At 52.3% G+C, this 23,460-nt stretch overlaps 1 protein-coding gene across 1 annotated transcript; it reads left to right on the top strand.

The window, feature by feature from the left end:
* Positions 1–13,141: 13,141 nt before the first annotated feature.
* Positions 13,142–22,686, top strand: Pkdcc (protein kinase domain containing, cytoplasmic). The gene is made up of 7 exons (XM_021186443.3): positions 13,142–13,812; positions 17,689–17,811; positions 18,575–18,846; positions 19,410–19,489; positions 19,729–19,833; positions 21,403–21,576; positions 21,847–22,686. Exons 1-7 carry the CDS (start codon positions 13,174–13,176, stop codon positions 21,930–21,932), a joined length of 1,479 nt encoding a protein of 492 aa, XP_021042102.1. The 5' UTR covers positions 13,142–13,173; the 3' UTR covers positions 21,933–22,686.
* The last annotated feature ends 774 nt before the right edge of the window (positions 22,687–23,460 follow it).

Raw genomic sequence — 23,460 nt, 5'->3', positions numbered from 1 at the left:
GAACTCACTTTGTAGACCAGGCTGGCCTCGAACTCAGAAATTTGCCTGCCTCTGCCTCCCAAGTGTTGGGATTAAAGGCGTGCGCCACCATTGCCCGGCCCATTGCTATTCTTATCTGCAGTTTATCCATAAGCAAGCTGAGACTTAGAAGGATTGTGTTACTACAATGTGATCCACAACGACCATGCTAGTCAATCAAGAAAGTGGAGTCTACCATGTTCAACTGTCAAAGCTTGTGCTGTGAACCTGACACTAAGATGTTTAAGGGTGGAGTCTGCGAATATTTAACCAAACTTCCCTCTGCATGACAGAAAAATAAAGGTACTCAGTATAAGGTGGATAGATAGATAGATAAATGGACAGATAGACAGACGGATAAACAAAAAGAAGATTGATTTGGGTTTCACAGGTTCAACTACAAAACTAAGAAAACAAAAGCCTGTTTTCCCATCTCCATGATAACCAACAGGTTCGACTTTGTGAGGTGCTTTGTTAGCTCACAGACCCATCCAATGTTTTCAATGGTTCTCAGATCAGGACTAAACTTAAGATAATGTGTGGCCATTTGGAGCTTCAGGCTGTGTTCGGGGCCACTGTCATGATGTAGATATGAAATGCTTTTGCACCCACCCACCCACATACAAAGGTCCCTGTGTTCAGGATTGGTTGCCAGGTGATAAGCTTTAAGAAGTTGGATCATGAGGGCTCTAATCTGATCAATGGATTAAGCCACTGATGGAGTCATAATTTGATGGCAAATTATTGGGAAGTAGAACTGATTTAGAGGTTTACTGGGGGTATAGCCTACAAGTCTCTCTCTGTCTCTGCCTGCCTCTGTCTATCTGTCTCTCTGTGTCTTCCTCTCCCTCTCTCTCCCTCTGTGCCTCTCTTTCTCTTTCTCTCTCTCTCTCTCTCTCTCTCTCTCTCTCTCTCTCTCTCCCCTCCCCCTCTCCTTTCCTGCTTCCCTCCCTTCTTCTCTCTGTTCCTAGCCACCCTAAGGTAAGCAGCCTGCACATTCCTGTTACCATGATAACTCATTTGCCTTGCTCAGGCCCAAAGCAATGGAACCCACTGCCCACTGCCTGAAACCACTTGACTATGAGCCAGATAAACCTTCCTAGCTGCAAGGTGATCTGCTAGCTATTTTGTTACAACAGAAAGCAAATAGCCCAGACACTTGGGGACTGCAGTTTGTGAGCCAGTTTGCTATCAGTGTGAGCCTGTGTTAATGATCAGCCTACAACCAGTAGAAGCTAGAGGAAGAGAACACGTTCCCAGCAAGCTGACTTTCATCTAAACAGAATATGGACAGTTTTCAACTATAGTCCTTCCACCCTAGGCATTTAGGGGTGAGTGGTGATGGGTGAGAGCAACCAGGAGGGAGAGTTTGGGCTGGGGTGCCTGGGAATGGGGGCTGGGGAGAGCCCACTAAGTAGGTGCCAAGTGTCATTTGTGAATCCCACGTACATGAGAGAGCAGGATATGGCACATGTGTGTGCTGTGTGTGTTGGGGCAACAGGGGCAGGGTGTGGGAGAGACAAGCACACACCTGTAATAACATTGGCTTCAGACGCGAAAAGAAAAGAAATCCCCCAACTGTTTTATCAGACCCCCAAGTTACCAAATTACACTGTTGTTTTAAATTTGAGCCCCTCTGCCTGCAAATGGGGGGATCTCAGGTTCACGAGTTTAATGCTTGGCTGGGCCTGGAGCTTGGCTACCCAACCCAACTGGGCTCCCAGACTCCCGGCCTGAGGAACAAAAGTCTTCTCTCTCAGGGCTTTGAAGTGGAAACACTAACTGCTCCCTTTAATTAGAAAGAAACCCCCTATTGTTCCTTCTTTATTACTGATGGATGAAGACATGTGTGTGTGTGTGTGTGGGGGGGTGCTCTGAAGAGCACAGTTTGGTAGGGGGAGAGCAAAGAGGGATGAAGACATCTTGAATACAGAATCTCCCAGGCCTGATCCAGACCAGAACTCCTTGTCCTCCTTCTTAACAAAGAATCTGCTAGACGCTCGGTCTTTTGATTCAGCATGACAGGGTAGGGAGACTGGAGAGCAGATACGAAATCGGTCCTTTTGATAAAGCGATAATAGTATGGAGAGAGATCATCCCATAAGACGGCCTCCGAAGACAGTTCTGGGGCGGGGTGAAACCGGGGACAAGCCGGAGTGTTGGCAGCCAGACTATAAGAAGGTGTCCCTAGGCCCTGCAGCTAAGTGAGTCTTGCAGGGACTCAGAGGTCAGGATGGTCTGAAGACACTGTAGGCAAGGGACCTGGAGGAAAGGCAGAAGGAAAATCAGAGGACCGGGAGCACGGGACACTTCAAGCAGAGGACAAGGCCTTGGTGATCCAGTAGGGAACGACTGACTAAATAAAAGGCTGCCTCTTCCCCCACAGGGTGGGAGCTGGCAGCCCTGTGCAGGAAAGCACGGAGCACAGGGAGAGTGAGACCAGAGAGAAACATTGAGGTACTCACACAGAAGCCGGGATAATGATGGTTTAGATTGAGGTGGCGGTGGTAAGGCCAGGAAGAGAAGGTGAGTCTGGGATAGACTTCAAAGGAGGAAAGAAGCCATGTTGACAGCATAGATATGAGGGGGATAAAGGAATGACAAGAGTCAGGCACCTCCAAGATCTCCAGTCTGAGAGACAGGGGGCAGAAGATGAGGAAAGAAAGCTGAGGCTGCCTGTTTTGGGAAGGCTGGGGTTGGCGAAAAGAAATTATAAAAAAAAAAAAAAAAAAAAAAAAACCTCCCAAATTCCCATTCTCACTTCCAGCGCCAAAAGCTGTTCTAACCGAGTGGGGTGGGAGGAAGGTCCATTCCTGAGGTCTGCCCCAGCAAGGAAAGCAGCCTCTTCCCACTCTCATGCACTTCAAAGTGACTCACACCTGTGCTTCATTTGATCCTCAAAAGAACCACAGCAGGTGTCAGTATCCCCATTTTGTAGATGAAAAAACTGAGACTCAGAGAAAGGCCAAATCTTTTGCCCCAAGTCACACGGGAACACTTTAGGGCACAGCTGGGAGCAGAAACCTTCAGACCTCAAGCTCAGAAGCCCTCCCCTCTGAAGGTTGGCAGCTCAGGGGAGAGAGGGGGAGAGGGGTGGGGCCACAGGTCCCCAGAGTCACTGGGGAGCTAGAAGTCTGGGGCTCAGTGAAAAGACCCACTAGGATTTGAACCACACTCTCCAGCCTCCTGCTCACACTCTTACAGGGTGTAAGCCAGGAGCTCAGGGTCGGAAACGCCAAGTCTAATCAGACTTCACAAACCACAGATGGTTTGAATCAGCACAATACCTTGATAGGAATAATGGGGAATCCTGAAGACAATCTCACGCCAGCTCTATCCATCTGGGAAGAGAACTGCATCTTCCAGGAGAACTTCCCTGTCTGGGATCTCATCCCTCTCCCCTCCACGCCCAGCAGGTCCTTCATAAGGAAATCCCCCTGCCCCAGAGAATGCCACCTATTCCTTCCCCCACCAGAACAACCACCCACAGGTTGCCAGGAACCTCTGGCTCTGGGTTCTGGTTTGACAAACACTGTGACCTTTATTGAGGACAAACATGGTTCCTGGGGAAATGGACTAACCATGGGCTAGGGTGGGATCTATGGGGTCAGCCAAGAGAGGCAAACGTATCTGGATACAAAGAAATGAAGACCAGGCAAACAGGTGTTCCAACTATTTCCTGGCACGATGAGTGTCGTGTGGGGCTTTTGTTATAGTGATGTGGGTTGGTGTTTTGTTTTGCTTTGTTTTGTGTTGTGTTGTGTTGTTTTTGAGACAGTCTTACACGCAGTAGCCCAGGCTAGCCTAGAACTCACTACATAGCCCAGGCTTGCCTTAAACTCACCAAAACCCCCTCCCTCACGCACACTTCAGCCTCTAGGGTGCTGGGATTGCAAACACCCTAAGTCACCTCACCCTGCTTCCCCCAGTGATCACTATGTCACTCACTGAACATGTCAAGTGTCTTTGTGACATTTCCTTTCATGAGACACTTAACCTAGGCTGCAAAGACCCTATGAAGACAGAAATTAATCAGTGTAGAAGGTGACATAGTCCCAAGGACAAAACCAGAGCCTTTGCTCAAAGATCCTATCAGAGACGAGCAACAGAACAACGTAGGCCTTCCCAGGGAAAGGGAACAATTATGACTCCTATCTTCCTAGCATTCAATGTTTGGTCAGGGATCTATTTCATGAAAATGTGGCCCTTAACCCACCCTCCACCAACCCCCACCCTCCACAAAGCTTGTTTTAGAGCTTAAAATACAATGAAGTTAATTTTTAAAAACCCTTTCATTGAGTTCCATGAGGCCCCTATTAATTTTATTGTTTCAATAAAGCATTTATTTAATTGTCTCCAGAAGGGCCCTGTTAAATGCACAGATGTTACCTGAGTCAGAAGGGAGGGAGCTTGGAGCCTCCCCCCTCCCCACCCCCCCACTCCACCCTCTTTCCCATTAGCACGTTAGCAGGATTCTGATATTGGATTAACTGATTGTCACCTTAAAGTCACAGAGTGGAGCCCTGAGGGAATGGGGCACCATTCAGCTGAACTACGAACAACCACAGGTCACAGTTGCAGGGATCCAGGCTGAGTCAATAAAGAGGCTGGTTGGAGGTTTGGTAGTTGTTTTCCTAATGGCATGGAGACATTATTTATTTATTATTAAGACACGAGCACATCACTAAATGTATGGTATCCAAATCATAGGAGGAGAAGCATTCACTAGGAAAAGCCCTACACACACCACTGCTTGGAGCTTGAAACACTCAATAGAGAAGAAGAAAGTTAAAAACCTGCCTTCATGCTGTTTGTACTCCTTTGAGGGGAGGCAGAAGGCAGAAGAGCAGAGCTATGACCAAGATGGTGTCTTGAGAACATAAACTAGGGTATGGCCAGGGAGCCAGAGGAGGCCTATCTGATGTGATGACCCTGGAGGTGGGGTACAGAGGAGCCCACCCTTTCTGAGAAGTTCTGGGCCAAGGGCCTGAGAGTGCAAAGATCCCAAGCCCCCCACCCCACCCCCGTTTTGAGAGGACTCTTACCAAACCACAAAGCAGCAAGACAGCTCCAGCACTGGGGCAGGCCCCAGGGGCTTCCTTTCTCATCAAGGACATTTGAGGCTGGAGAGATGAGTCTTCAAGGAATGCCTTTGTAGAGCAAGTATGAGCAGCTGAGTCTAAGTCCCCAGGACCCAAGTATAGTCTGATCAAGAAGTGCTTCTGTAATGCCAGAGCTCCTACCAGGAGTTGGGAGGCTGGGCCAGGAGAATGCCAGGGAGCATACTGGCCAGGTAGCTTGCGGAGCACACAGACCCTGTCTCAAACAAGATAGACAAGGACTGACATTCTCTGACGTTTACACATGCACTGTAGCAATACACCCCCACATTTTCACACACACACAAACACACACACACATACACATGCACCGTCTCCACCACCCCACATATAAAAATATTTTTTAAAAAGTATATGTCAAGCCTGGCTGATCGTGTGGTGGCACACACCTGTATTCACATCACTTGGGAGGCAGAGGCAAGGGGTTGGTAAATTCAAGACCAGTCTTAACTATACAGCAAGTTCCAGGCAAGTCTGGACTACGAGGCAAGACCTGCCTCAAAAGACAGAAAACAAAACAAGAAATGCCACAGGATGGAGACTTCATTATTCCAAGTAAATGTTCACAATGCAGGGCCGTCCCGTTGTTCTTAAATTCTACAAGGAGTTAACATAGAAAGAGGAAACAAAGTTTAGTTCCGGCCCTGGATCATTCGTGGTGGAGTGTGGGGAGGAATAAGATAGACAGACAGAAAAATTCGGAAAACTGGTGAAGCCATCAGATGGGGTGTCACTCAAGAGTCAGGAAGTACTTGTGCATATGAGAATCCAGAGGTAGGTCATGCCTGCCTGTAAGCGCCAGCTAACTAAATTACTCTCCAAACGAGGGAAATCATCAAAGCTTTCCCAGCGGGAAAACAACGTGTTAGAAGCAGTGTTCTTGGCAGATGAATCTGATGCTTTTGAGAGGAGACACAGTCCTGGAGGCACAGTGAGAGAAGGATCCAGACTTTGGAAAACCAGGGAGAAGAAGAAAAAAGAATTCAAACCAACAGGTTTTGTTTTGGTTTTGAATAGCCCAGGTCTGGGATTTGAACTTGGAAACATCGAGGGTCCTGAGTCTCACTTAAAGCCTGGCTGCAAAGAGCAGGAAAAGCCGGGTGGGGGAGGGGCTGAGGGGTGCACAGGCCATCCCAAGGGAGCCTTCACCCTCCCTGTGGGTCACAGTGGTCACCTCTGCAGATGGAGCTGCAAGAGCAGGCAAGATGTCTCTCACGTCTCACTACAGATAATCTCCTTTAATGGGCGGGGATTTTGTGCAATTTTTAACTTCCTTTTTTTGTGTGTGTATGCATTTCTGAATTTTTCAAATAATTATTTTAATTCCACGCAGCCTCCCAGATTCGAATTAACCCTTTGTAAACTACCACTTCTGATTAGTTTGTTTTCTTTCATCCTCACAAAAGGGGTAGGGGAAGTAGGCACGCTTTCAGAGCCCTCTTTCTGAAGTACTCTGCATAGAAGTTGAGGGGGCCTGCTCTTTTACCTCTTCAAAATGCCTTTGTCCCCTTCATTCCATCCCCATAGCTACTCACTGCAGAAGGACTCACCTTTTAACAGCACCACACACTTGTCTTTTAACCAAGATGGCAGTGCTAGACTGGGAAAGACAATCTCCGTGACTTTTGTTGCAGAAATCAACTCAACCCAGCCAGATGGTGAGCTAAAACACAGGCCAAAAGAGGAAAAGTCCTGCAGACCCTCTGCAGCGAGAGGCCTGGGCACCCAGGCTGTGCTCACTCCGCCTCTTGACAGCTCTCTTCAGGGATCCTTACCTCGGCTCTCTCTTATGTCAATTTTCTCATCATGAAAATTGGAGGTAATGATAGCATTTATCTCCTACACTTGTTAAGTAGATTATATGATAATGAAAAGTATTTAATAAGTGTGCTCTATCATTAGTATTAATAAGAACAATAAAATAATAAATCTTTATGACCAAGCCTTGTTACCTGGAGGCAAAAGTGACTTTAATGAACTTCTTCTGTCTTGGCGGCTTCCATTGGTGCCTTCGTCCCTGCCAGTCTCTTTGACTGAATTTCCCCCCACCCCACCCCACCCCCCAAAAAAAACTAATGAAAAGCTGAGGAAAGACCCAGGATCGGGACCAGAGTCCCTGTGTTTCATGGTAGTCTACACAGCTGCTTACAAAGGCCAGACCATTCAACAGATCCCCACAAGCTTCAGTGTCTTTGTCTGCAAAATGTCTACCTCAAAGGAGATGGAGCCTTCCCTGGTCCTGAGCATACTCTCCCAGCATGCCAGATTCTCAGTCAGCCTAGCTCTTTGGACCTCTGTCCTTTGCCCTAATCCCCACATTCTTCTTTACTGAGGACCTAATAGTTTGGGATGAATCTTCCCAATTATACTATAAACTCCTGAGAGGAGTCATAGAGCCAAGACTCTCTTGATAAGGAGTAGTGCCTTCTTCCTATGTGCCCCCAGGATAAAGAGGATGGCAGATGAGAGATAATTGCCCACCCTCTGTGAGTTTAGAGCCACGTGACACACTCAGTGGTCCCCTCTTGATCCCCCACTCCATTTCCCAAGCTGCAGTGAAAAGAATGGATTCATGGAGCAGGGCAGTGGTGTCATACACCTTTAATTCTAGCACTCAGGAGGCAGAGGCAGGTAGAGCTCTGTGAGTTCAAGGCCAGCCTGGTCTACAGAGCTAGCTGAAGGACAGCCAAGGCTACAGGAAGAAACCTTGCCTTGAAAAAAAGAGAGAGAGGGAGGGAGAGGGAGGGGGAGGGAGGGAGAGGGAGGGGAGAAAAGGAGAGAGGGAGAGAGAGAAGAAGGGAGAGGGAAAGATCGAGGATTGGTCATAGAAGCTGTGATATGTTACCTCCCAGCCATTACCTGCACACATGCCTCCAGCCCTAGCTCTTGTATGCTAAGTGTCAGGCTCTATTCCACCAGCCTCTGCTGGCTCAGTCCATCACCACTTGTGGATGGCCAACTCTTGCTCTCCACTTGCCACTCCATCTACCCAGCATAGGCAAAAGCCCTGGAGCTTGGTCCTTACTGTTTTCCCTCCCCAGCTCCCTGCTTCTCCGTTCAGTTCAGGGTCCCAGCCCCAAAGTAAACCTCTCACACCCTCTCCTGGGTGACACAGCAGGCACAATCTTAGAAAGCCAAAACTGGAGGTTAAGACGAGATCACCTCGAGCAGCGACCAGGCGTCCTGAGCTGTGGCTGCAGCTGAGCTGGAAGGAGCAGCTGGCTAGAACAGGCCTTGGCAAGAGCTGGCGTGGGGAGCCACTCCATCACAGGGTCTGGTGTCTGCTGGGGAAACAGCATAAACAGGCCAAGCTGTAGGAGCAGCAGGAGCCCTCAGAACATTCTGGTCCCTGGTTTGAGAGGGAGACTTGTTTCCTGGCATAGTTAAGGAGCTGAGGGGCTCAAGTTTCCAGGCAGAGTCCCTTGCAAGGAAGCAAAGCTGTGTCCAGAAAGCTGGGGTCCCCTGAGCACAGCTTTCTCCATCTTTGTCTGTCTACCTCTCTTGAGATTCCAGGCCTTTAGCTGTCCATGTTTCTGCTCCTTAATCATCTCTATTCAGGCTTTCTCATTTCCCCATCCCCATCTCCCATAACCTTGGGGACTCTGATGTGGGGCTCCTCTATGTCCTGTGTGTAAGAAACCTGTCGTTGTCTGTTTTTGTTTTTGTTGCTGTTTTGTTTTGTTTCTGTAGCTTGGAAAGATGAGCTTCACTTCTTCACTCAGGGAGGTGGACACCGGGTGAAGGAAGCAGGCTGTGGCCACCTCACCTTCCATCCTTTCGAAATCAGTCCCCCTCCCTGAGGACCTGACTCCAAGGAGGACAGAGCTGAGGCTGGGACTCTTGGTCCCTGTGGTATCAGAAGGTTGGGTCCAGGCCTTCTGGCAACCATTGCAGTGTAGAGGAGAGTCCGTCTGATGAGCTGCTGCCCTGCTGATTCCGGGGAAAGACAAAACTCCAACTCAAAGGGAGCCTGGAAGGCCGAGGGATTTCTCCAGTGGAAAACCAGGGGTAACGGAGCCAAAGTTGCTTCTGCCTTGAAGAAGAATCGCAGGCAAGCACGTTGTCTAACACGGCAAACATGTCTGTTTGCTATAATTAATTATATAATTACACATACTGAGGACTTACCATAATACAGAGAAGGGTTGACTACCTTGTCTACGGAATGTCAACTGGGACATGACTCCAAATCCAGAGTTCTTTACGCAACCTTTCCTAGACCTGAGCAAGGGATTCTGTACATTCTCTTAAAGGAAAGAAAGCCACAGAATTCCAACAATACACCCTCCAGGGTCCTGCATACCCTGGTAATGGAAGTACTGTCTTTAGTTTCTGTAAAATCTTGCACATGCAGCTGAGACAAAGGAAGGGACCGAAGGACCAGGAGAAGGCACTTCAGGAAGGTAGAGGATGGCCTGGAGGCAGCACCTGCCTCAGGCTGAGGAGTGTGGCTTTCTTCCCGGTGGTGGAAAGTTGGGGTGCCAGGCTGCATAGAGGGCTACCGGAAGCCCATGGAAGCCCGAGTTACCAGTTCAGCTCATCCCCTTGTTGTTTCAAGAGGAAAACAATTCTCCAACAGAGGCATTAGGGACCTGGGTTGAAAGGAACGGAGTTCTTTAACATGGGCAAGCTGGGAGGACCTGATGTTCTGAAGAAAGAAATTACCGGTCAACTATTTCCCAGAAAAGGTGACCTTTCAGAGTCTAGGCCGGCTGCTTCCTTCCCAAGCACTGGTGTCCTGACTGGTGTGTGGAACTGGGGGAAAAGGAGGAAAGAGAGAAAACATGGCAAGTCTCAAGCATGAAGCCTTGTTGAGCTAATGCTGGTCTGAAGGCTCTTGTGTGTGGTGAGGAGTCCAGTAAAGGGTGGGACCAAGAAGATGTTGCTGTCTGAAGCTGTTGAGAAAATAAAACCAGGGCTGAGCTGGACATTGGCCTGTGAGGCCCAGGCTGTGGTGTGGGCCCTGAGCTGGACACAGACCTGTGAGGCCCAGGCTGTGGTATGGGCCTTGAGCTGGACACAGACCTATGAGGCCCAGACTGTGGTGTGGGCCCTGAGCTGGACACTGGCCTGTGAGGCCCAGGCTGTAGTATGGGCCTTGAGCTGGACACTGGCCTGTGAGGCCCAGGCTGTGGTGTGGGCCCTGAGCTGGACACAGACCTATGAGGCCCAGGCTGTGGTGTGGGCCCTGCCTAGCCTGTTTTTGAGTGGCTGGGCAAACAAAAATGAGGAAACAGCAGGATTGCATAGTGTTCCTGTTTTCCAATTCTTTGAAACAACTCCTCTTTCTGGGTGGCACACACACGCACGCACGCACGCACGCACGCACGCACGCACACACACACACACACACACACAGGCAAACAATCAAAAATTGGTTAAAGTCTGTCAATTCAGAAACTCTAATTGGTTCAAAGGCTTGATCTCTTCCTTTTAGGAGCAAAAATCCTATTTCTGCGGCTGACCATGCATGTCTGTGATGTCTGTGTGTCTCCCTGTGGGCTGAGGGAAACAGTAAATGTGAGTCAATTCAACTGAAGGGTTGCTGTTTCTCTAACATGAGGACCCTGCTTTCGGGGTTCTGGGTAGGCACCAGGCGAACACTGGTGCCTATTTCTCTGGCCCTGTTGTGCACTGAACTTTCAAACCATAACAGAAACACCAAAGCTTGGCAGAGATATCACAGGAATAATTATCTAATTTCAGAACATGTTATTATAATACCTACATGATGTGTAATGAAGTTAACAATGTTCACATTCTATTCACCAACTCTGAGCTGTACACTCACGATGCCAAATCCTTCCCCACGGACGCTTCTCCAAGACATGAACATGCAGAGGATCTGAAGAAAGCTTTTCAAGAAATATACCACACACATACACAGTGTTTGGTTGTGCGGCCATCAGAGGTGAAACTGCCAGAAGTCAAACCTATCCTGGGCATGGTAGCTAGCTGGTCCTCACACTTCTTGAGTAGACACTGTAGAACTAGCAAGGGAATAGCAGTCACATTGGGGTCACCCAGGCAGACAGTCTTTCTTTGACTCATCTGTGGGCCAGGGCATTTCTGATCCCCCCAGCTCCCCCTCTTCCCTGGGGTGCTGGGTCTAGATGAGGCTCAGTGTAAGGGGACTGTTTGCTCCTGTTCCCTGTTGACTTTAGCCAGTAGCTATATTTACAAACCCAGGTTGGTTTTCACAGCACAGTTAATTAGACCAAAGACATCTGGTGTGAGGGCTGGGGAGGGCATCTGCTCAGACACCCCCCTCCCCAACCTCCCGGCAGCTATGGGCCAGAGCTGGGCGGAGCAGCTTAAACAGGAACAGACCTATAGAGCATACTCCATCAAACCCACCCAAATCTCTCAGGGAGAATCATGGCCTCCTTCAACCTGCCTTTCCCATGACGAATAACTCAGCATGGTCCCCACTTTCTGAGTTTTAGGGGACCAAGAAGTCAGAGCCAGAAGGCCTACCTCAGTGCGATCACAGGCTGAACTTCCAAAAGAGCTAGTCACAAGTTTTATTCCCTGTCACAGAGTTCCTCCCTGCGTTGGATAGGAATAGGAGACCTCTTAAAGGAAAACCTCTCCTCCCTAGAAAGCCCCTCAGAAAGGCGGCTCTGGATTCTTCCTCCAGCCCCTAAATTTTACCCCATATGCCGTCTCTCCAGCCGAATCCACGGCACTGCAGGAAGAGAGATTCTTTTTCCTGCCCAGAGGAAAGCAGGAGGGAGCCTGAGGAAGTGAGACGACCTCGGTGGACAGTTTCAGGGCCCTAGGGAAGTGGAGAGCCACGAGGGGGAGGGGCAGCAGCTTATCTCGCAGGAGGGGGGAGCTCACTCCAAACAGCTAATGCACTGGCGTGTGAAAGCCCCTCAATTAGCACTAATGATGCAATCAGGGAGGGAGGAGGCGGGACCAGAAGTTCTGATGGAGTCAGCACTAACTCTCACACAGGGCACACACTCACTCCCATCCTAGAGACACAGTAGCCCCTCGGGACATACGGATGCACACATTCCACAGACAGATGTGCGTGGACACTAATGCACTCGCTGTATACGGTTCCGACCCCCTACTGGCGGGTCAAAGATCGAGGTTCTCCGGGATGGGGATTGGAGCTGTGTTGTCGAGATGTGGGGATTCGGGGACCAGAAAAATCAGAAAGTCCTGGTAGAAGACAGTTGAAAAAAAAAAAAAAAAAAAAGAATTCTTCCGAAACCTCCTGATTAACTCTGAGACCACAGTCCCCACCCCTCGCGCTCTCGCAGGTGCGGGGCAGCCTCCCCAGTCCGCCGCCCTTCACCACACCCTGAACCCGGGCTGTCCCAGAGCAGCCTCACCCGCAGGAGGAGGAACCCCTGCGCACTGCACCGCAGCCCCGACTCCCCACCTCCCCCAGGAGGCAGCGTGCACCCCTGAGATCCCCGCACCCGGGCCTTGCCGGCTTGCCCCTCGGAGCCCGTTACCCGCCGGCCTCGCCCCTCCAACTCCCCGCACCCGGTCGGCCAGCTCCCCTTTCGGCCTCCGGGTCCCGTTATCCAGCCTGGCCTCGGGCTTGAAAGCCCTGCGCGCGGCCGCCCCCTCCCCCTCCCCCGCTCCCCAGCCTGAGCTCGGGGGCCGCGCGCCGGGCAGGGCCGGAGCCGCCTCCGCGCCGCTTCCCAGGCCCGGCTGGCCGCGGGAGGAGGTCCCGCTGTCAGTCAGCGGGGAAGGCCGGCCCGGGCGGCCAGAGGGGGCGGCGCCGAGGACTGGCTCGGCCGGGCGCGGGGAGGCGCTGGCGGAGGGGCGGGCGCGGGGGTGGCTCCGGGCCTTATAAGCGGCGGGGGCAGGGCGGGAGGGAGGCAAGTGTCAGGCCGATGTGCCGCCCGCCGGGGGCCGGGGTCGGGGCTGCCCGGGCCATGCGCGCGGGCTGGGCAGGGGGCCGGCGCGGCGCGAAGCCGAGTCGCCTCGGAGCCTGAGCCGCCCGGGGCCGGGGCCAGGGCCGGGGCCGGGGCCGGGGAGCCGCGCGCGGCCGGCCGGGGGGAGGGGAGCGATGCGGCGCCGGCGGGCGGCCGTAGCCGCTGGTTTCTGCGCCTCCTTCCTGCTGGGCTCCGTCCTCAACGTGCTCTTCGCACCGGGCTCGGAGCCTCCGCGGCCAGGCCAGTCCCCCGGGTCCTCGGCAGCCCCGGGCCCGGGCCGTCGCGGGGGCCGTGGGGAGCTGGCCCGGCAGATTCGGGAGCGCTACGAGGAGGTGCAGCGCTATTCCCGCGGGGGGCCGGGGCCGGGAGCCGGCCGGCCGGAGCGGCGGCGCCTGATGGACCTGGCTCCGGGCGGGCCGGGCCTGCAGCGTCCCCGACCCCCACGGGTCCGGCCCCCACCCGACGGCGCTCCGGGCTGGCCCCCTGCTCCCGGCCCGGGCTCCCCCGGCCCGGGCCCGCGCCTAGGCTGCGCCGCGCTCCGCAACGTGTCTGGCGCGCAGTACGTGGGCTCAGGCTACACTAAGGCTGTGTACCGGGTCCGCCTGCCCGGCGGCGCCGCGGTGGCGCTTAAAGCAGTGGACTTCAGCGGCCACGATCTGGGCAGCTGCGTGCGCGAGTTCGGGGCGCGAAGGGGCTGCTATCGCCTGGCGGCCCACAAGCTGCTCAAAGAGATGGTGCTGCTGGAGCGGCTGCGGCACCCCAACGTGCTGCAGGTACGACCGTGGGGTTCCGGGATGAGGGGGCTGGCTGGCCACTCTGAAAGACTCCTTGGTCTTACGGAGTAAATAAGTGTCAGGGCGTCCAAGACTGCCCAGTTGCAGCTAGGTGCAGAACCCAGATTAGGGAACCACACTCAGCACCACCCTGCCGGGCTCTCTCACCCTTTGGGTAGAACCCTGTACCAGCTTACACGCATCCCGTAAAGACAGAGGCAAGGACCAGAAGGGTCCCAAGCTGATAAGGCAGTGATTAGGAGTTGTGACCACAGAGGACCCTGCTGGTGGCTAAAGCTGGCGGAGTATTATCTCCAGTCATAGTGACCTCGAGTCCAACTCCAACATCCAGCTTCAGTCAGCTCCCAGATGCAGAAATAGGATCCCCCATATTGGTAGAGCCTGAACCACGCTTCTTTCAAAGTCCAGCGACACGTCTGGCTTTGGAGGTGATGTTAAGCCTCAGTGGGTATGGGAGGGGCCGAAAAGGAGACCATGGATCTGACTTGATCTTCAGGGAGACCCTCATTTCTCCCTGGGCTCACAGGCCATTGAAAGGGATAAAAGAGGCCAGAAAATACACAGCCTTTCCCAGAAGTGACCACAGGCTTCCCTGGGACTTCAAGTGGGTCCAACGGAACCACAGAGAAGCCTCAGGATCGTAGGCCAGAAGACTCAAGGTCTGCTAGTATGCATACCACACTCTTGCAAGTGTGCTTAGCCAAGAGGCGTACTTTCCTAGCGAGAAACTCTGTCCTTGTTCATTGGGGGCACAGGCAGGAAGGATGCACCCCCACATCTCGTCCATCCAAGGTTGCATTTAGAACAGACCTTCACAATGCCACCGCCATCCAAACATAACCCCCCTCCCCCGCTCTGAGCTCTCTGCCTTGGATAAGACTACTTGCTCTCTATGCATATGTGTGAGGTGACTGAAAGGGGACCCCTGACTGCTCTTGGCTGGGTGACATAAGTGTGTGCAACACCCCCCCCCAGCTGTCCATACCACCCACCCACCCTCAGAGTCACTTTTCTATACCCAAAGAGCTGGCCAGAGGCACAGCAGTCCATCTTTTCTTCCCTCAGCACTGAGAAGGGGGCCCCAGGCCTGGAGGGATCTGTGGACCACAGAATAAAGAGGCCACAACACTACTTGCACTCCTAGTGGCTCCAAGTCTCCCTAGAACTAATGCCCCCAGTCCTGGCCAGACTCTTGTGACAAGTTCTGTCAAGGTCCCAGGCCCTGCATTGGTCCCAAACACCCATTGTGTGTGTTTATGTCTGGCTAACGCTGTGACGACTGGAGCTTAAGGGAGTGAGCGGCTGGTTACGGGGCCATTCTAACTGGGAGGATCTTGTTTTTTCTTTTCCTCTTCTGGGTTCTTGGGAACTCTCTGGAAACCCTGAGGTGCCAGCCAGATTCTGAGGAGGATGGAGAGGCCTTGACCAAGTGACTTAGCGGGGCATTCGGGGTTTGTTAACGGTTCAAGGCTATTTCTCAGGAGAGGTTTGACATTCAGTGGGCCTTCCTAGCCATAGGGATTCCTCCCTCGATGGCCTCACCACACATTTCCACCAGGATCCGACTACACCTACAACCAGAACCATAGAGTGGTCCTTGTCTATAACGTTGCCCCCACCCCTAGTAATGAGGGCACCAGAGAAAGACATTACAAGGGAACATGTCTCACCCGCGCCCTCTCCAGCATGGCATCTCTCAGAATTGTTTGTGAGACTCCCAGTCTGAGGAGCTAACACCCCTAGGACAGAAGGATTCAGAGTCCTAGAGAAAGTGGAAGTCCCTAGGGGACTTGGGGACAGCTTTGGGGATGAGATCCTCTCATTCGTTCTCTTGACGACCATGCCATGTCCCTTCTGACTTCTTCAGTTAGGCTGGCTGCCTCTGTGGCCAGCACAGCCTGCAGTGGGTCTTCCTGCTCAAAAGGCCTTAGAACTGTGTGTGCCGCGAACCAGACACCACGTTGTTTTAATAGCTCCTAATCATTTAAAAATTCAAAACCGTTTGACTGTTTGCTGACCTAGGGAGGAGCCAGAGGACTTTCTAAAGTATGGCAGGCTCCTGAGACCCAGCTCTGGGCAGCCTGAAGTTATACTGTGGGCTCTCCTAGTGAATACAGGGCAGCCATGGAGGGCCACTGTGCCTTGCCCAGCACAGACTCTGGTCACCTGGGGATCTTTCTGTCTTTTGGACCCTCTTTATTCTCCACATACTTTCTTCCTCCCAGGATAGATGCCTCTGCCACTCGGGGTCAAAGGGCACAAGAGTCTTCCCTCTCCCCACCCCATCATCCTGGGACCTCACCAGGCCAGCCTGGGCTGCAGATTCTGACCATGCTAGACTGAATTTCTCTTCCCCAAAAGAACAAAAGATACAACTCCTCAGCTTCATGCTTCCTGGTGGTGGTGGTGGGGGGGGGGGGTTAATGGTGTCTTTTTACTTTTTTTCCTGAGGGGTGTTGATTAATACCTCGTTAATAATGCATTTAACGACCTCTGGGTGTTTAATAACCTTCAGAAGTTTCCCACAAAGGCTCACACTGGAGCAAGAAAATGAGAACCAGGCCTCAGGGCTGCTCTTTACCGTCCCCAAAGTCCATTCTGAGTCTGGGGCCTTCCTGGGCTGACTGGGGATATGGAGGGAGAGAGAAAGAGGGTCCCAAGGGTGGCCCCCTGGTCCCTCAAGGCACAGCCCAGGTAATCTGGTAGACTAAGACTGAGTCTATCTTCTCTGGTGGGACAGGATCGGGGCTCCTGGGAGGAGTGTGGGTGTTCGGGGCAAGCAGGGCAGCTGGGGAGGATGTGGGCAAGAGGAGCTGCTGTGTACAGCACATTTAGGCCATGGGCTCCCTGTCCCCCATCTCAACCCTCCGCCACAGAGATCTTCACTTTCCCTTGTAGGGCTTGGACAACTCAGCCTTTGTGTTCCCGCTCCATAGGATGCTGGCTGTTTGGCATCCATTGTAAGCCAGAGCTATGCAGTGTGTTGGGAGAAATGTTGAGAAGCAGGCCACCCTAGGAGAATGCTGAAGTGGGTGTTAATGTTCAAGGCTTTTCCTGCCTAGTCGGGTGGTGCCAGGGACCCTCCCCAGGGTGAGGAGAGAGAGATGCATAGCAACTTATCATCCTCTCACACAGACCTTCCCTGAGAACCACCTCTCTCTGGCTCTTCCTGTATGTCACCTACACACATATGCACAGAACACCAGACGGGCCTCTCTGGCTTTAGAGAGTTGAGATGGTAGAGACATCCACACAGATTGTGGGAGGGGAGGGAATCAGATGGTCATTTGCTGAGCCGTGTATTAGCAGGAAAGCCAGATTGTGAAATCCCGGCGACACCCATTAGAATCCTAGCTCTGTGTTTATTAGCTGTATGACCTATTTAACCTCACTTGAATCAACTTCCCCACACCAAATCAGGCATAGAGGCCCTAGCTACATGCCACCAAGGCGATTTCAAGAATCAGAAAGACTAGCAAGATAACTCAGTAGTTAAACGTGCGTGGCACCAAGCCCGATGGCCTGCACTCCCTCCCTAGAACACACAGTGGAAGGAGAAAACTGGCTCCTGAGAGTGATCCTCTGACCTCAGCGCACGCGCTCAATCATACCACACCACAACAATACAGTAAAATGAAGTTTAGAGATAAGAACTGAATTAAGCCCATAATACCTTTAGCATTGTGCCTGGTAGGGACATGGTAGCTAAGTTTGCCCATTTCCCTGATTTTAACAAGAGGTGAAGGACTAGTGTCACCATGCCAGTAGAAACTAAGAAACAGAGGCCAAACTTCCCAGGCTCTTCCCTGTTCTCCCTACCCTGTGACCTAATGACCTGCCCTGGCTCTCCCCCAGCTCTATGGCTATTGCTACCAGGACAGTGAGGGCATCCCGGATACGCTGACCACCATCACAGAGCTGGGTGCCCCTGTGGAGATGATCCAGCTGTTGCAGACTTCCTGGGAGGATCGATTCCGAGTAAGCAGGGAGGAGGGTTCAGGCCTGGGATTTTTGTAGGGATGGTTCTCCCTTAGAAGGCAACCTCTCAGAGCAGCCTAAACTCCTCAGCCAGGGAGGGAGGGAGGGAGGGAAGGAGGGAGGGGCACACACTAGCTCGGCCATGGGCCAAAGGGTTAAAAAAAAAAAAAGAACAGGACAGAGAGCCTGGCCTTTTGTGTTCCTGCTGTTCTCCCTGCTCTCCATAGCACACGTGCATATTTATGTGAGTGAGTGTACACACATATGGGTTCATGAGGGCAAGTGTGTGCATAGGTGTGTGGACACACATACAAGTGTGTGCCCAGACATGCACTCACACACACACCTTTTACACATTTGGATTCTTCCTTTCAACCTGAGGGTCAAAACCCCTTTGGCGATCAAAGGACCCTTTTCTCAGGGATTGCATATCAGATTTACATTATGATTAATAACAATAGCAAAATTATAGTTATGGAGTAGCAACAAAAATAATTTCCTGAGGGGGGGTCACCACAACATGAATTGTATTAAAGGGTCGCAGCATTAGGGTGGTTGAGAGCCACTGCCCTAGTTCCACGAACTGAGGCCACATTCAACATTCCTGTTGCTACCTCACTCCTAATGATTAGTCCAGCCAAGGGTCAGTTAGAGACCAATGACCTTTCCAATGGGACCAGAAAAAGAGAAAGGCCAACCTCCAAGCTAAAGCCAGAGCCTTTGAGTCCAGCAGGCCTGACTCAGCCTCTGTGACTACCCTCAGATCTGCCTCAGCCTTGGCCGCCTCCTCCACCACCTAGCCCACTCCCCGCTGGGCTCGGTCACCCTGCTTGACTTCCGCCCTCGGCAGTTTGTGCTAGTGAATGGGGAGCTGAAAGTGACAGACCTGGATGATGCCCGCGTGGAGGAGACACCGTGCACCAGCGGTGCCGACTGCACACTAGAGTTTCCGGCCAGGAACTTCAGCCTGCCCTGCTCGGCCCAGGGCTGGTGCGAGGGCATGAATGAGAAAAGGAACCTCTACAATGCCTACAGGTAATGACCATACGTGGTGGTGGGACTCCAGCCAAGGGGACTGGGGGAGTAAGAGCCAACCAGGGAGAACAACCTTGACCTAGGGAACTGAGGGGCCCAGGCAGGATCGAATGTGGCTCTGGAGCTAAGAATAGATAGTGCTGAGGAGAGCTAGGTTGGAGGGGCAGCTGGAGGCTTCCTAAAATAGTGTCGCATTCAGAGCCTGGGACTGCCAGGACTGGCATGTGCCTTCTCCACCCTAGCTCTTAACCTTTACAAAGCTCCTCGCGACTGAGAAGCCCCAACTATGGAGCTGTTCCACCACCGGGGTCAAACAGAGGACAGTGTGGCCTGGAAGATGAGGACGGGTAGAGAAATGGACCTCTGGGCCCAGTTTGGTCTGAAATCAGCTGTAGTCACAACTGAGCCCAAGCCCATGCCTCACAGCTAAGTAGTGTAGGCCTAGTCCCTGCCTGAGGATTCTTTCCCAGACCACGTTGAAGTCCATTGCTAATGGAAGTGAAAGGGAAGGGATGTAGTTCCAAAGGCTGGGCCCCTGAGCCCCTACCTCCTCTCTGCCACAGGTTCTTCTTCACATACCTCCTGCCACACAGTGCCCCGCCTTCCCTCCGACCTCTCCTAGATAGCATCGTCAATGCCACGGGTAAGCATCGCATCACCTGCCCCGCCCTCTCAGAAATGGGGACAAGAATGACCCTGGGACATGCAAGGTCTAGGACCCATTATATTCTAAGATAGTATTCTGTGGTAAGGACCCTCCTTAGCCACCAAGTCCTGGCTTCGGGAAGGAAAGAGGATGGCTTCCCATGGGAGGAATGGGAGTAGGAGCCAGGCATGTGGTGGTAACCGGGCATGTGGTAGTAACCATACCACACTTTGCAGGAGAGCTCGCCTGGGGAGTGGATGAGACCCTGGCCCAGCTGGAGACAGTGCTACACCTGTTCCGGAGTGGGCAGTACCTGCAGAACTCTACAAGCAGCAGGGCTGGTGAGTGACGGACGGGGCAGGAACCCTGGGACTGGGCAGGCAGGAGCAGGATTAAGAGTGAGTGAGTGACCTCCACCCACTGGGCTATTACTTACTTTCTTCCGAGACTCGAGACTCGAGACTCCTGTCTCCAAAGGCCAATCTCGCTTTGAAGCCCTGCCTCTGACTAACCTGAAACAGCAAGCATTTTGCCTTGAGCAATTGGGTGAGCACTGACACCCTCTGTAAGAATGGCTTCAAACCCCTCCAAGGAGCTGGCTGTATGACTTACCCCTGGGGCCTCTTTTATTCTCAACTGTGAATTTGGGTTCAAAATAATTCACCTAGCAAACTTTCTTATGGGGATTAACTAGCCTACAAGGTGTGTAAAAGCAATTAGCACAGTGCCTGTTACACAGCTGGATCACAACACACGTTAGCTTCTCTTCCCTTCCTCTGCACTCCTGGGGCTTGGAGGGCAGCCGGAGGAGGGGGCAGCCTACTCTGAAACCAGCCAAGAAGCTGTTTCCCCCAGGGAAGGGGGGGGGACTATAGCTACTGTTACAGGCAGTGGTCCCTCTACAGAAGCCTAAGGGTTTAAGCAATGGTTGGGGGGGGCATGGGGTGGGCAGCCTCCATTTTCAAGGAGGCCTGACCAGCCTTAGGGGTGGGGGAGCCCTCGTTAGCCCTGTAAATAAAGTTTAACGAGGTGAACAATGGCTGGCTCTGTCCCTGAGGACTCCGTTTATGGGGCCATAAATCACAGGCAACCCTGCTTGGACTTTGGTCTAGTCCCTGGCAGGAGAAGGAGGCAGGAGGGTGGGGTGGCCAGAGGCCCAGGGCTTCTGCATTATCAGGCAGCAACTGGGGCTCCTAGGGTGGTGGGAAAGACCAGTGAGCCAGAGGCCCACCTCTCAGCCTCTTGAAGAGCCTCTGCACTCTCTGAGCATCTGAGGCTCTGAACCACAGGGAGCTTCCAACCCCCCTCAAGTCCTTGAACCCCGAATTGTGGCATTTTGTGTTGATCTACCTGCTTCTTAACCTCAAACTCCTTTGCTGGAGTCCCGGGTCTATCTTAGAAGCTTAGCTGGCCTCTCTGCCAAGTCAGGACCAAGTACGTCTGAGGGGCTCTGAACCCTTGCCCCGTGTGGACAGGACTGGAATCTAGTCAGGAATCCTCAGGCCCCACCCCAGGCCTTCCCAAATCAGTATCTGCATTGCAATAATACTGCATGAAAGTGCACATGTACCACGATATGTGAGAAGCCTGGTCCTGAATGTCTAAAACACCCTGGGCTCCGGCACAGACAGCTGGTTATCTCTGAGTACGTGCCTGGCCCACATATGCCATTTGTTCTATGCTGTTGATACTAGCTACGTGGCCTTAAATCTAAGAGATGTGTGTGCCCTCAAACCCAAGTCTACCTAGCTGTCATGTGAGCTTGAAGAGCTCTGGCTGCCTTCATTTCCAGGCTGGGTGTGCTGGCCTGGACGTCAGCTTTCGTCTAGCAAATGAGTCTTGCGATCCCTGCTCACAGAGCCATCCTCACCCGGGCACACAGTTCTCACTCTCTTCCCTTTAACTCTTAGAGTACCAGCGCATCCCGGACAGTGCCATCACACAGGAGGACTATCGCTGCTGGCCATCCTATCACCATGGCGGCTGCCTCCTGTCCGTGTTCAACCTGGCTGAGGCTATAGATGTCTGTGAGAGCCATGCTCAGTGTCGTGCCTTTGTGGTCACCAACCAGACCACCTGGACAGGTGAGCCAGAGGGAGGGGGTATCTCAAAAGAGTGGCTATACTTCTCCAAAAGATGTGAAGGGCTCCCCTCAGAAAAACCAGAGGGCAGGCAGAGATGATGATTGATATATCTATATCTATATCTATCTATCTATCTATATATATATACATATACATATACATATATATATATATATATATGTATCCTTCAAGTCAGTCACTTTATAGAAAGTAGTCTTACCTCCAAGAAGAAAATTACCCAGATCTGTAAACTCTTATCTCTGCCCCTAGGTCGGAAGCTGGTCTTTTTTAAGACTGGATGGAACCAAGTGGTCCCTGATGCCGGCAAGACCACATATGTGAAGGCCCCTGGTTGACTGGTGGGCTCAGCAGACCAGCTGGGCTTGCCTGCTGCAGGCGTGACTTGCATCCCACCTGGAAACCCCTGCAGACAAAAGCTAATGTCCCAGAGCAACTGATGTGACCAGGACAAAACGTGCAATATGCAAAATGTTAAAATGTGAGTTTGCCAGCTTCGGTCCCAGACTGGTTGGAACCCGATTGCCTCCCTGGAGCTGTGGGCTGTGAGCAGGACTCAGGCTGGTCTTAACTGGGACAGTCCCGTGGGCAGCCCATTACTGCATTCATGCTTTGAGAATGTAGCCAGAACACTGCTGCTACATAAGCCACCGTGGGCAGGAGCTGCCTGGGGACAGCCAGTCTCAGAGTGTTCTCTCAGCTCAGCTCCGCTCCAAATGGAGAGCGCAGGATGTGGAGATGTGAGTGAACCAGCACTGGGAAGTTTCTCTGGCCTCTCCCTAGAGGTTGCTCCTAGGCCAGCCCCGGGGCCGTGGGCAGCAGTGCACGCATCCATATGAGCCAAGACTAGAGTGGAGGAGCAGATTGCATTTGAGCCAGGACTGGGGTGGGGGTAGGGTTGGGGCCTCTCTGCCTCATTTGCTTTCAGTGAAAGCCACGCAGCCGCAGCCAGGCTCCTCCCCTTCCTGGAGGCCAGGCTCCTCCCCCTCCGGGAGTTTGCGTACCCAGAAGCTTTTATACTTCTCGTTCATTAAATTGTTTATTTTTGTAAAAAAAAATCAATCAATTAATAAAATGATGTTTTGTGACAAATGCTCCCCTCCGTCATGAGTTCTTGAGAAGCCCCAGTTATATGCCTGCAGTACGTTTGGCTGGTGGTGTGTCTGATGGAGTTTGGCAACCTATGGGGAGCGAAATCTCAGTGGCAAACCCTGAAGACTCGGTGGCGGGTTTCTAGGCTCTCTGCCCTTGATGCCTACCCTGAGCAGATGTGACGGTGGATCCCATCCCCGCAAGGAGGTTCTAACTTGAACACATTTTTGACTTCCGGTGCACAAAGCCCTAGAGTGTCATCTCCATAGTAGGGTGTTGGCCATCTCAATTACCTGATGGAGAGATAATTAAGATAGGAGGAGTTAGCCAAGCAACCTCCAGGCTTTGCCTGGTGCACCTACACCTGGGTGACCACCGATGTCCGGCACAAGTTCATGGGCAGGTTTCTTTCTTTTTTTTTTTTTTAGGTCCTTTCTTCAGCAAGAAATACATAGAGAGTGAAGAGAAAGAAGGCTCTTTGGAAGAGCGAGCTTCAGTTTTCTGAATTTAGCAAGAACCATCTAGCAGGGAGCATATGAACCAGAGCAAAAATGATGAGACGGGGTTGGGGGAGAAAGGGGAAGAGAAAGCAGGCTGGAGAACTCATCCTTGTGCTGAGACTGCAACAAGCCAAGGCATAGAACCTTCTCAGAAAGAGCCACCCAGTAGCTGAAGGGGCGGCAGATACTTTTCCCCTCAAACCTGGACACCTTACCTTACAACCCCTCTCTGAGGACAGAAACAGCCGCACTTAGTCCTGCAAACTTGAGAAAA

The sequence above is a fragment of the Mus caroli genome, unplaced genomic scaffold (assembly GCF_978045245.1).
Source record: "Mus caroli unplaced genomic scaffold, Mus_caroli_1 scaffold_18, whole genome shotgun sequence".
Classification (NCBI taxonomy): domain Eukaryota; kingdom Metazoa; phylum Chordata; class Mammalia; order Rodentia; family Muridae; genus Mus; species Mus caroli.
The sequence above is the reverse complement of the archived record's forward strand: the minus strand, read 5'-3'. Positions and strand labels throughout refer to the sequence as shown.

Bases quoted from the DNA above. Each gene is read 5' to 3' on its own strand.
- Pkdcc (XM_021186443.3), top strand. From the start codon at position 13,174: ATGCGGCGCCGGCGGGCGGCCGTAGCCGCTGGTTTCTGCGCCTCCTTC. The intron at 18,847-19,409 runs GTAATGACCATA...TCTCTGCCACAG, and splicing joins AACCTCTACAATGCCTACAG to GTTCTTCTTCACATACCTCC. The intron at 21,577-21,846 runs GTGAGCCAGAGG...CTCTGCCCCTAG, and splicing joins CAACCAGACCACCTGGACAG to GTCGGAAGCTGGTCTTTTTT.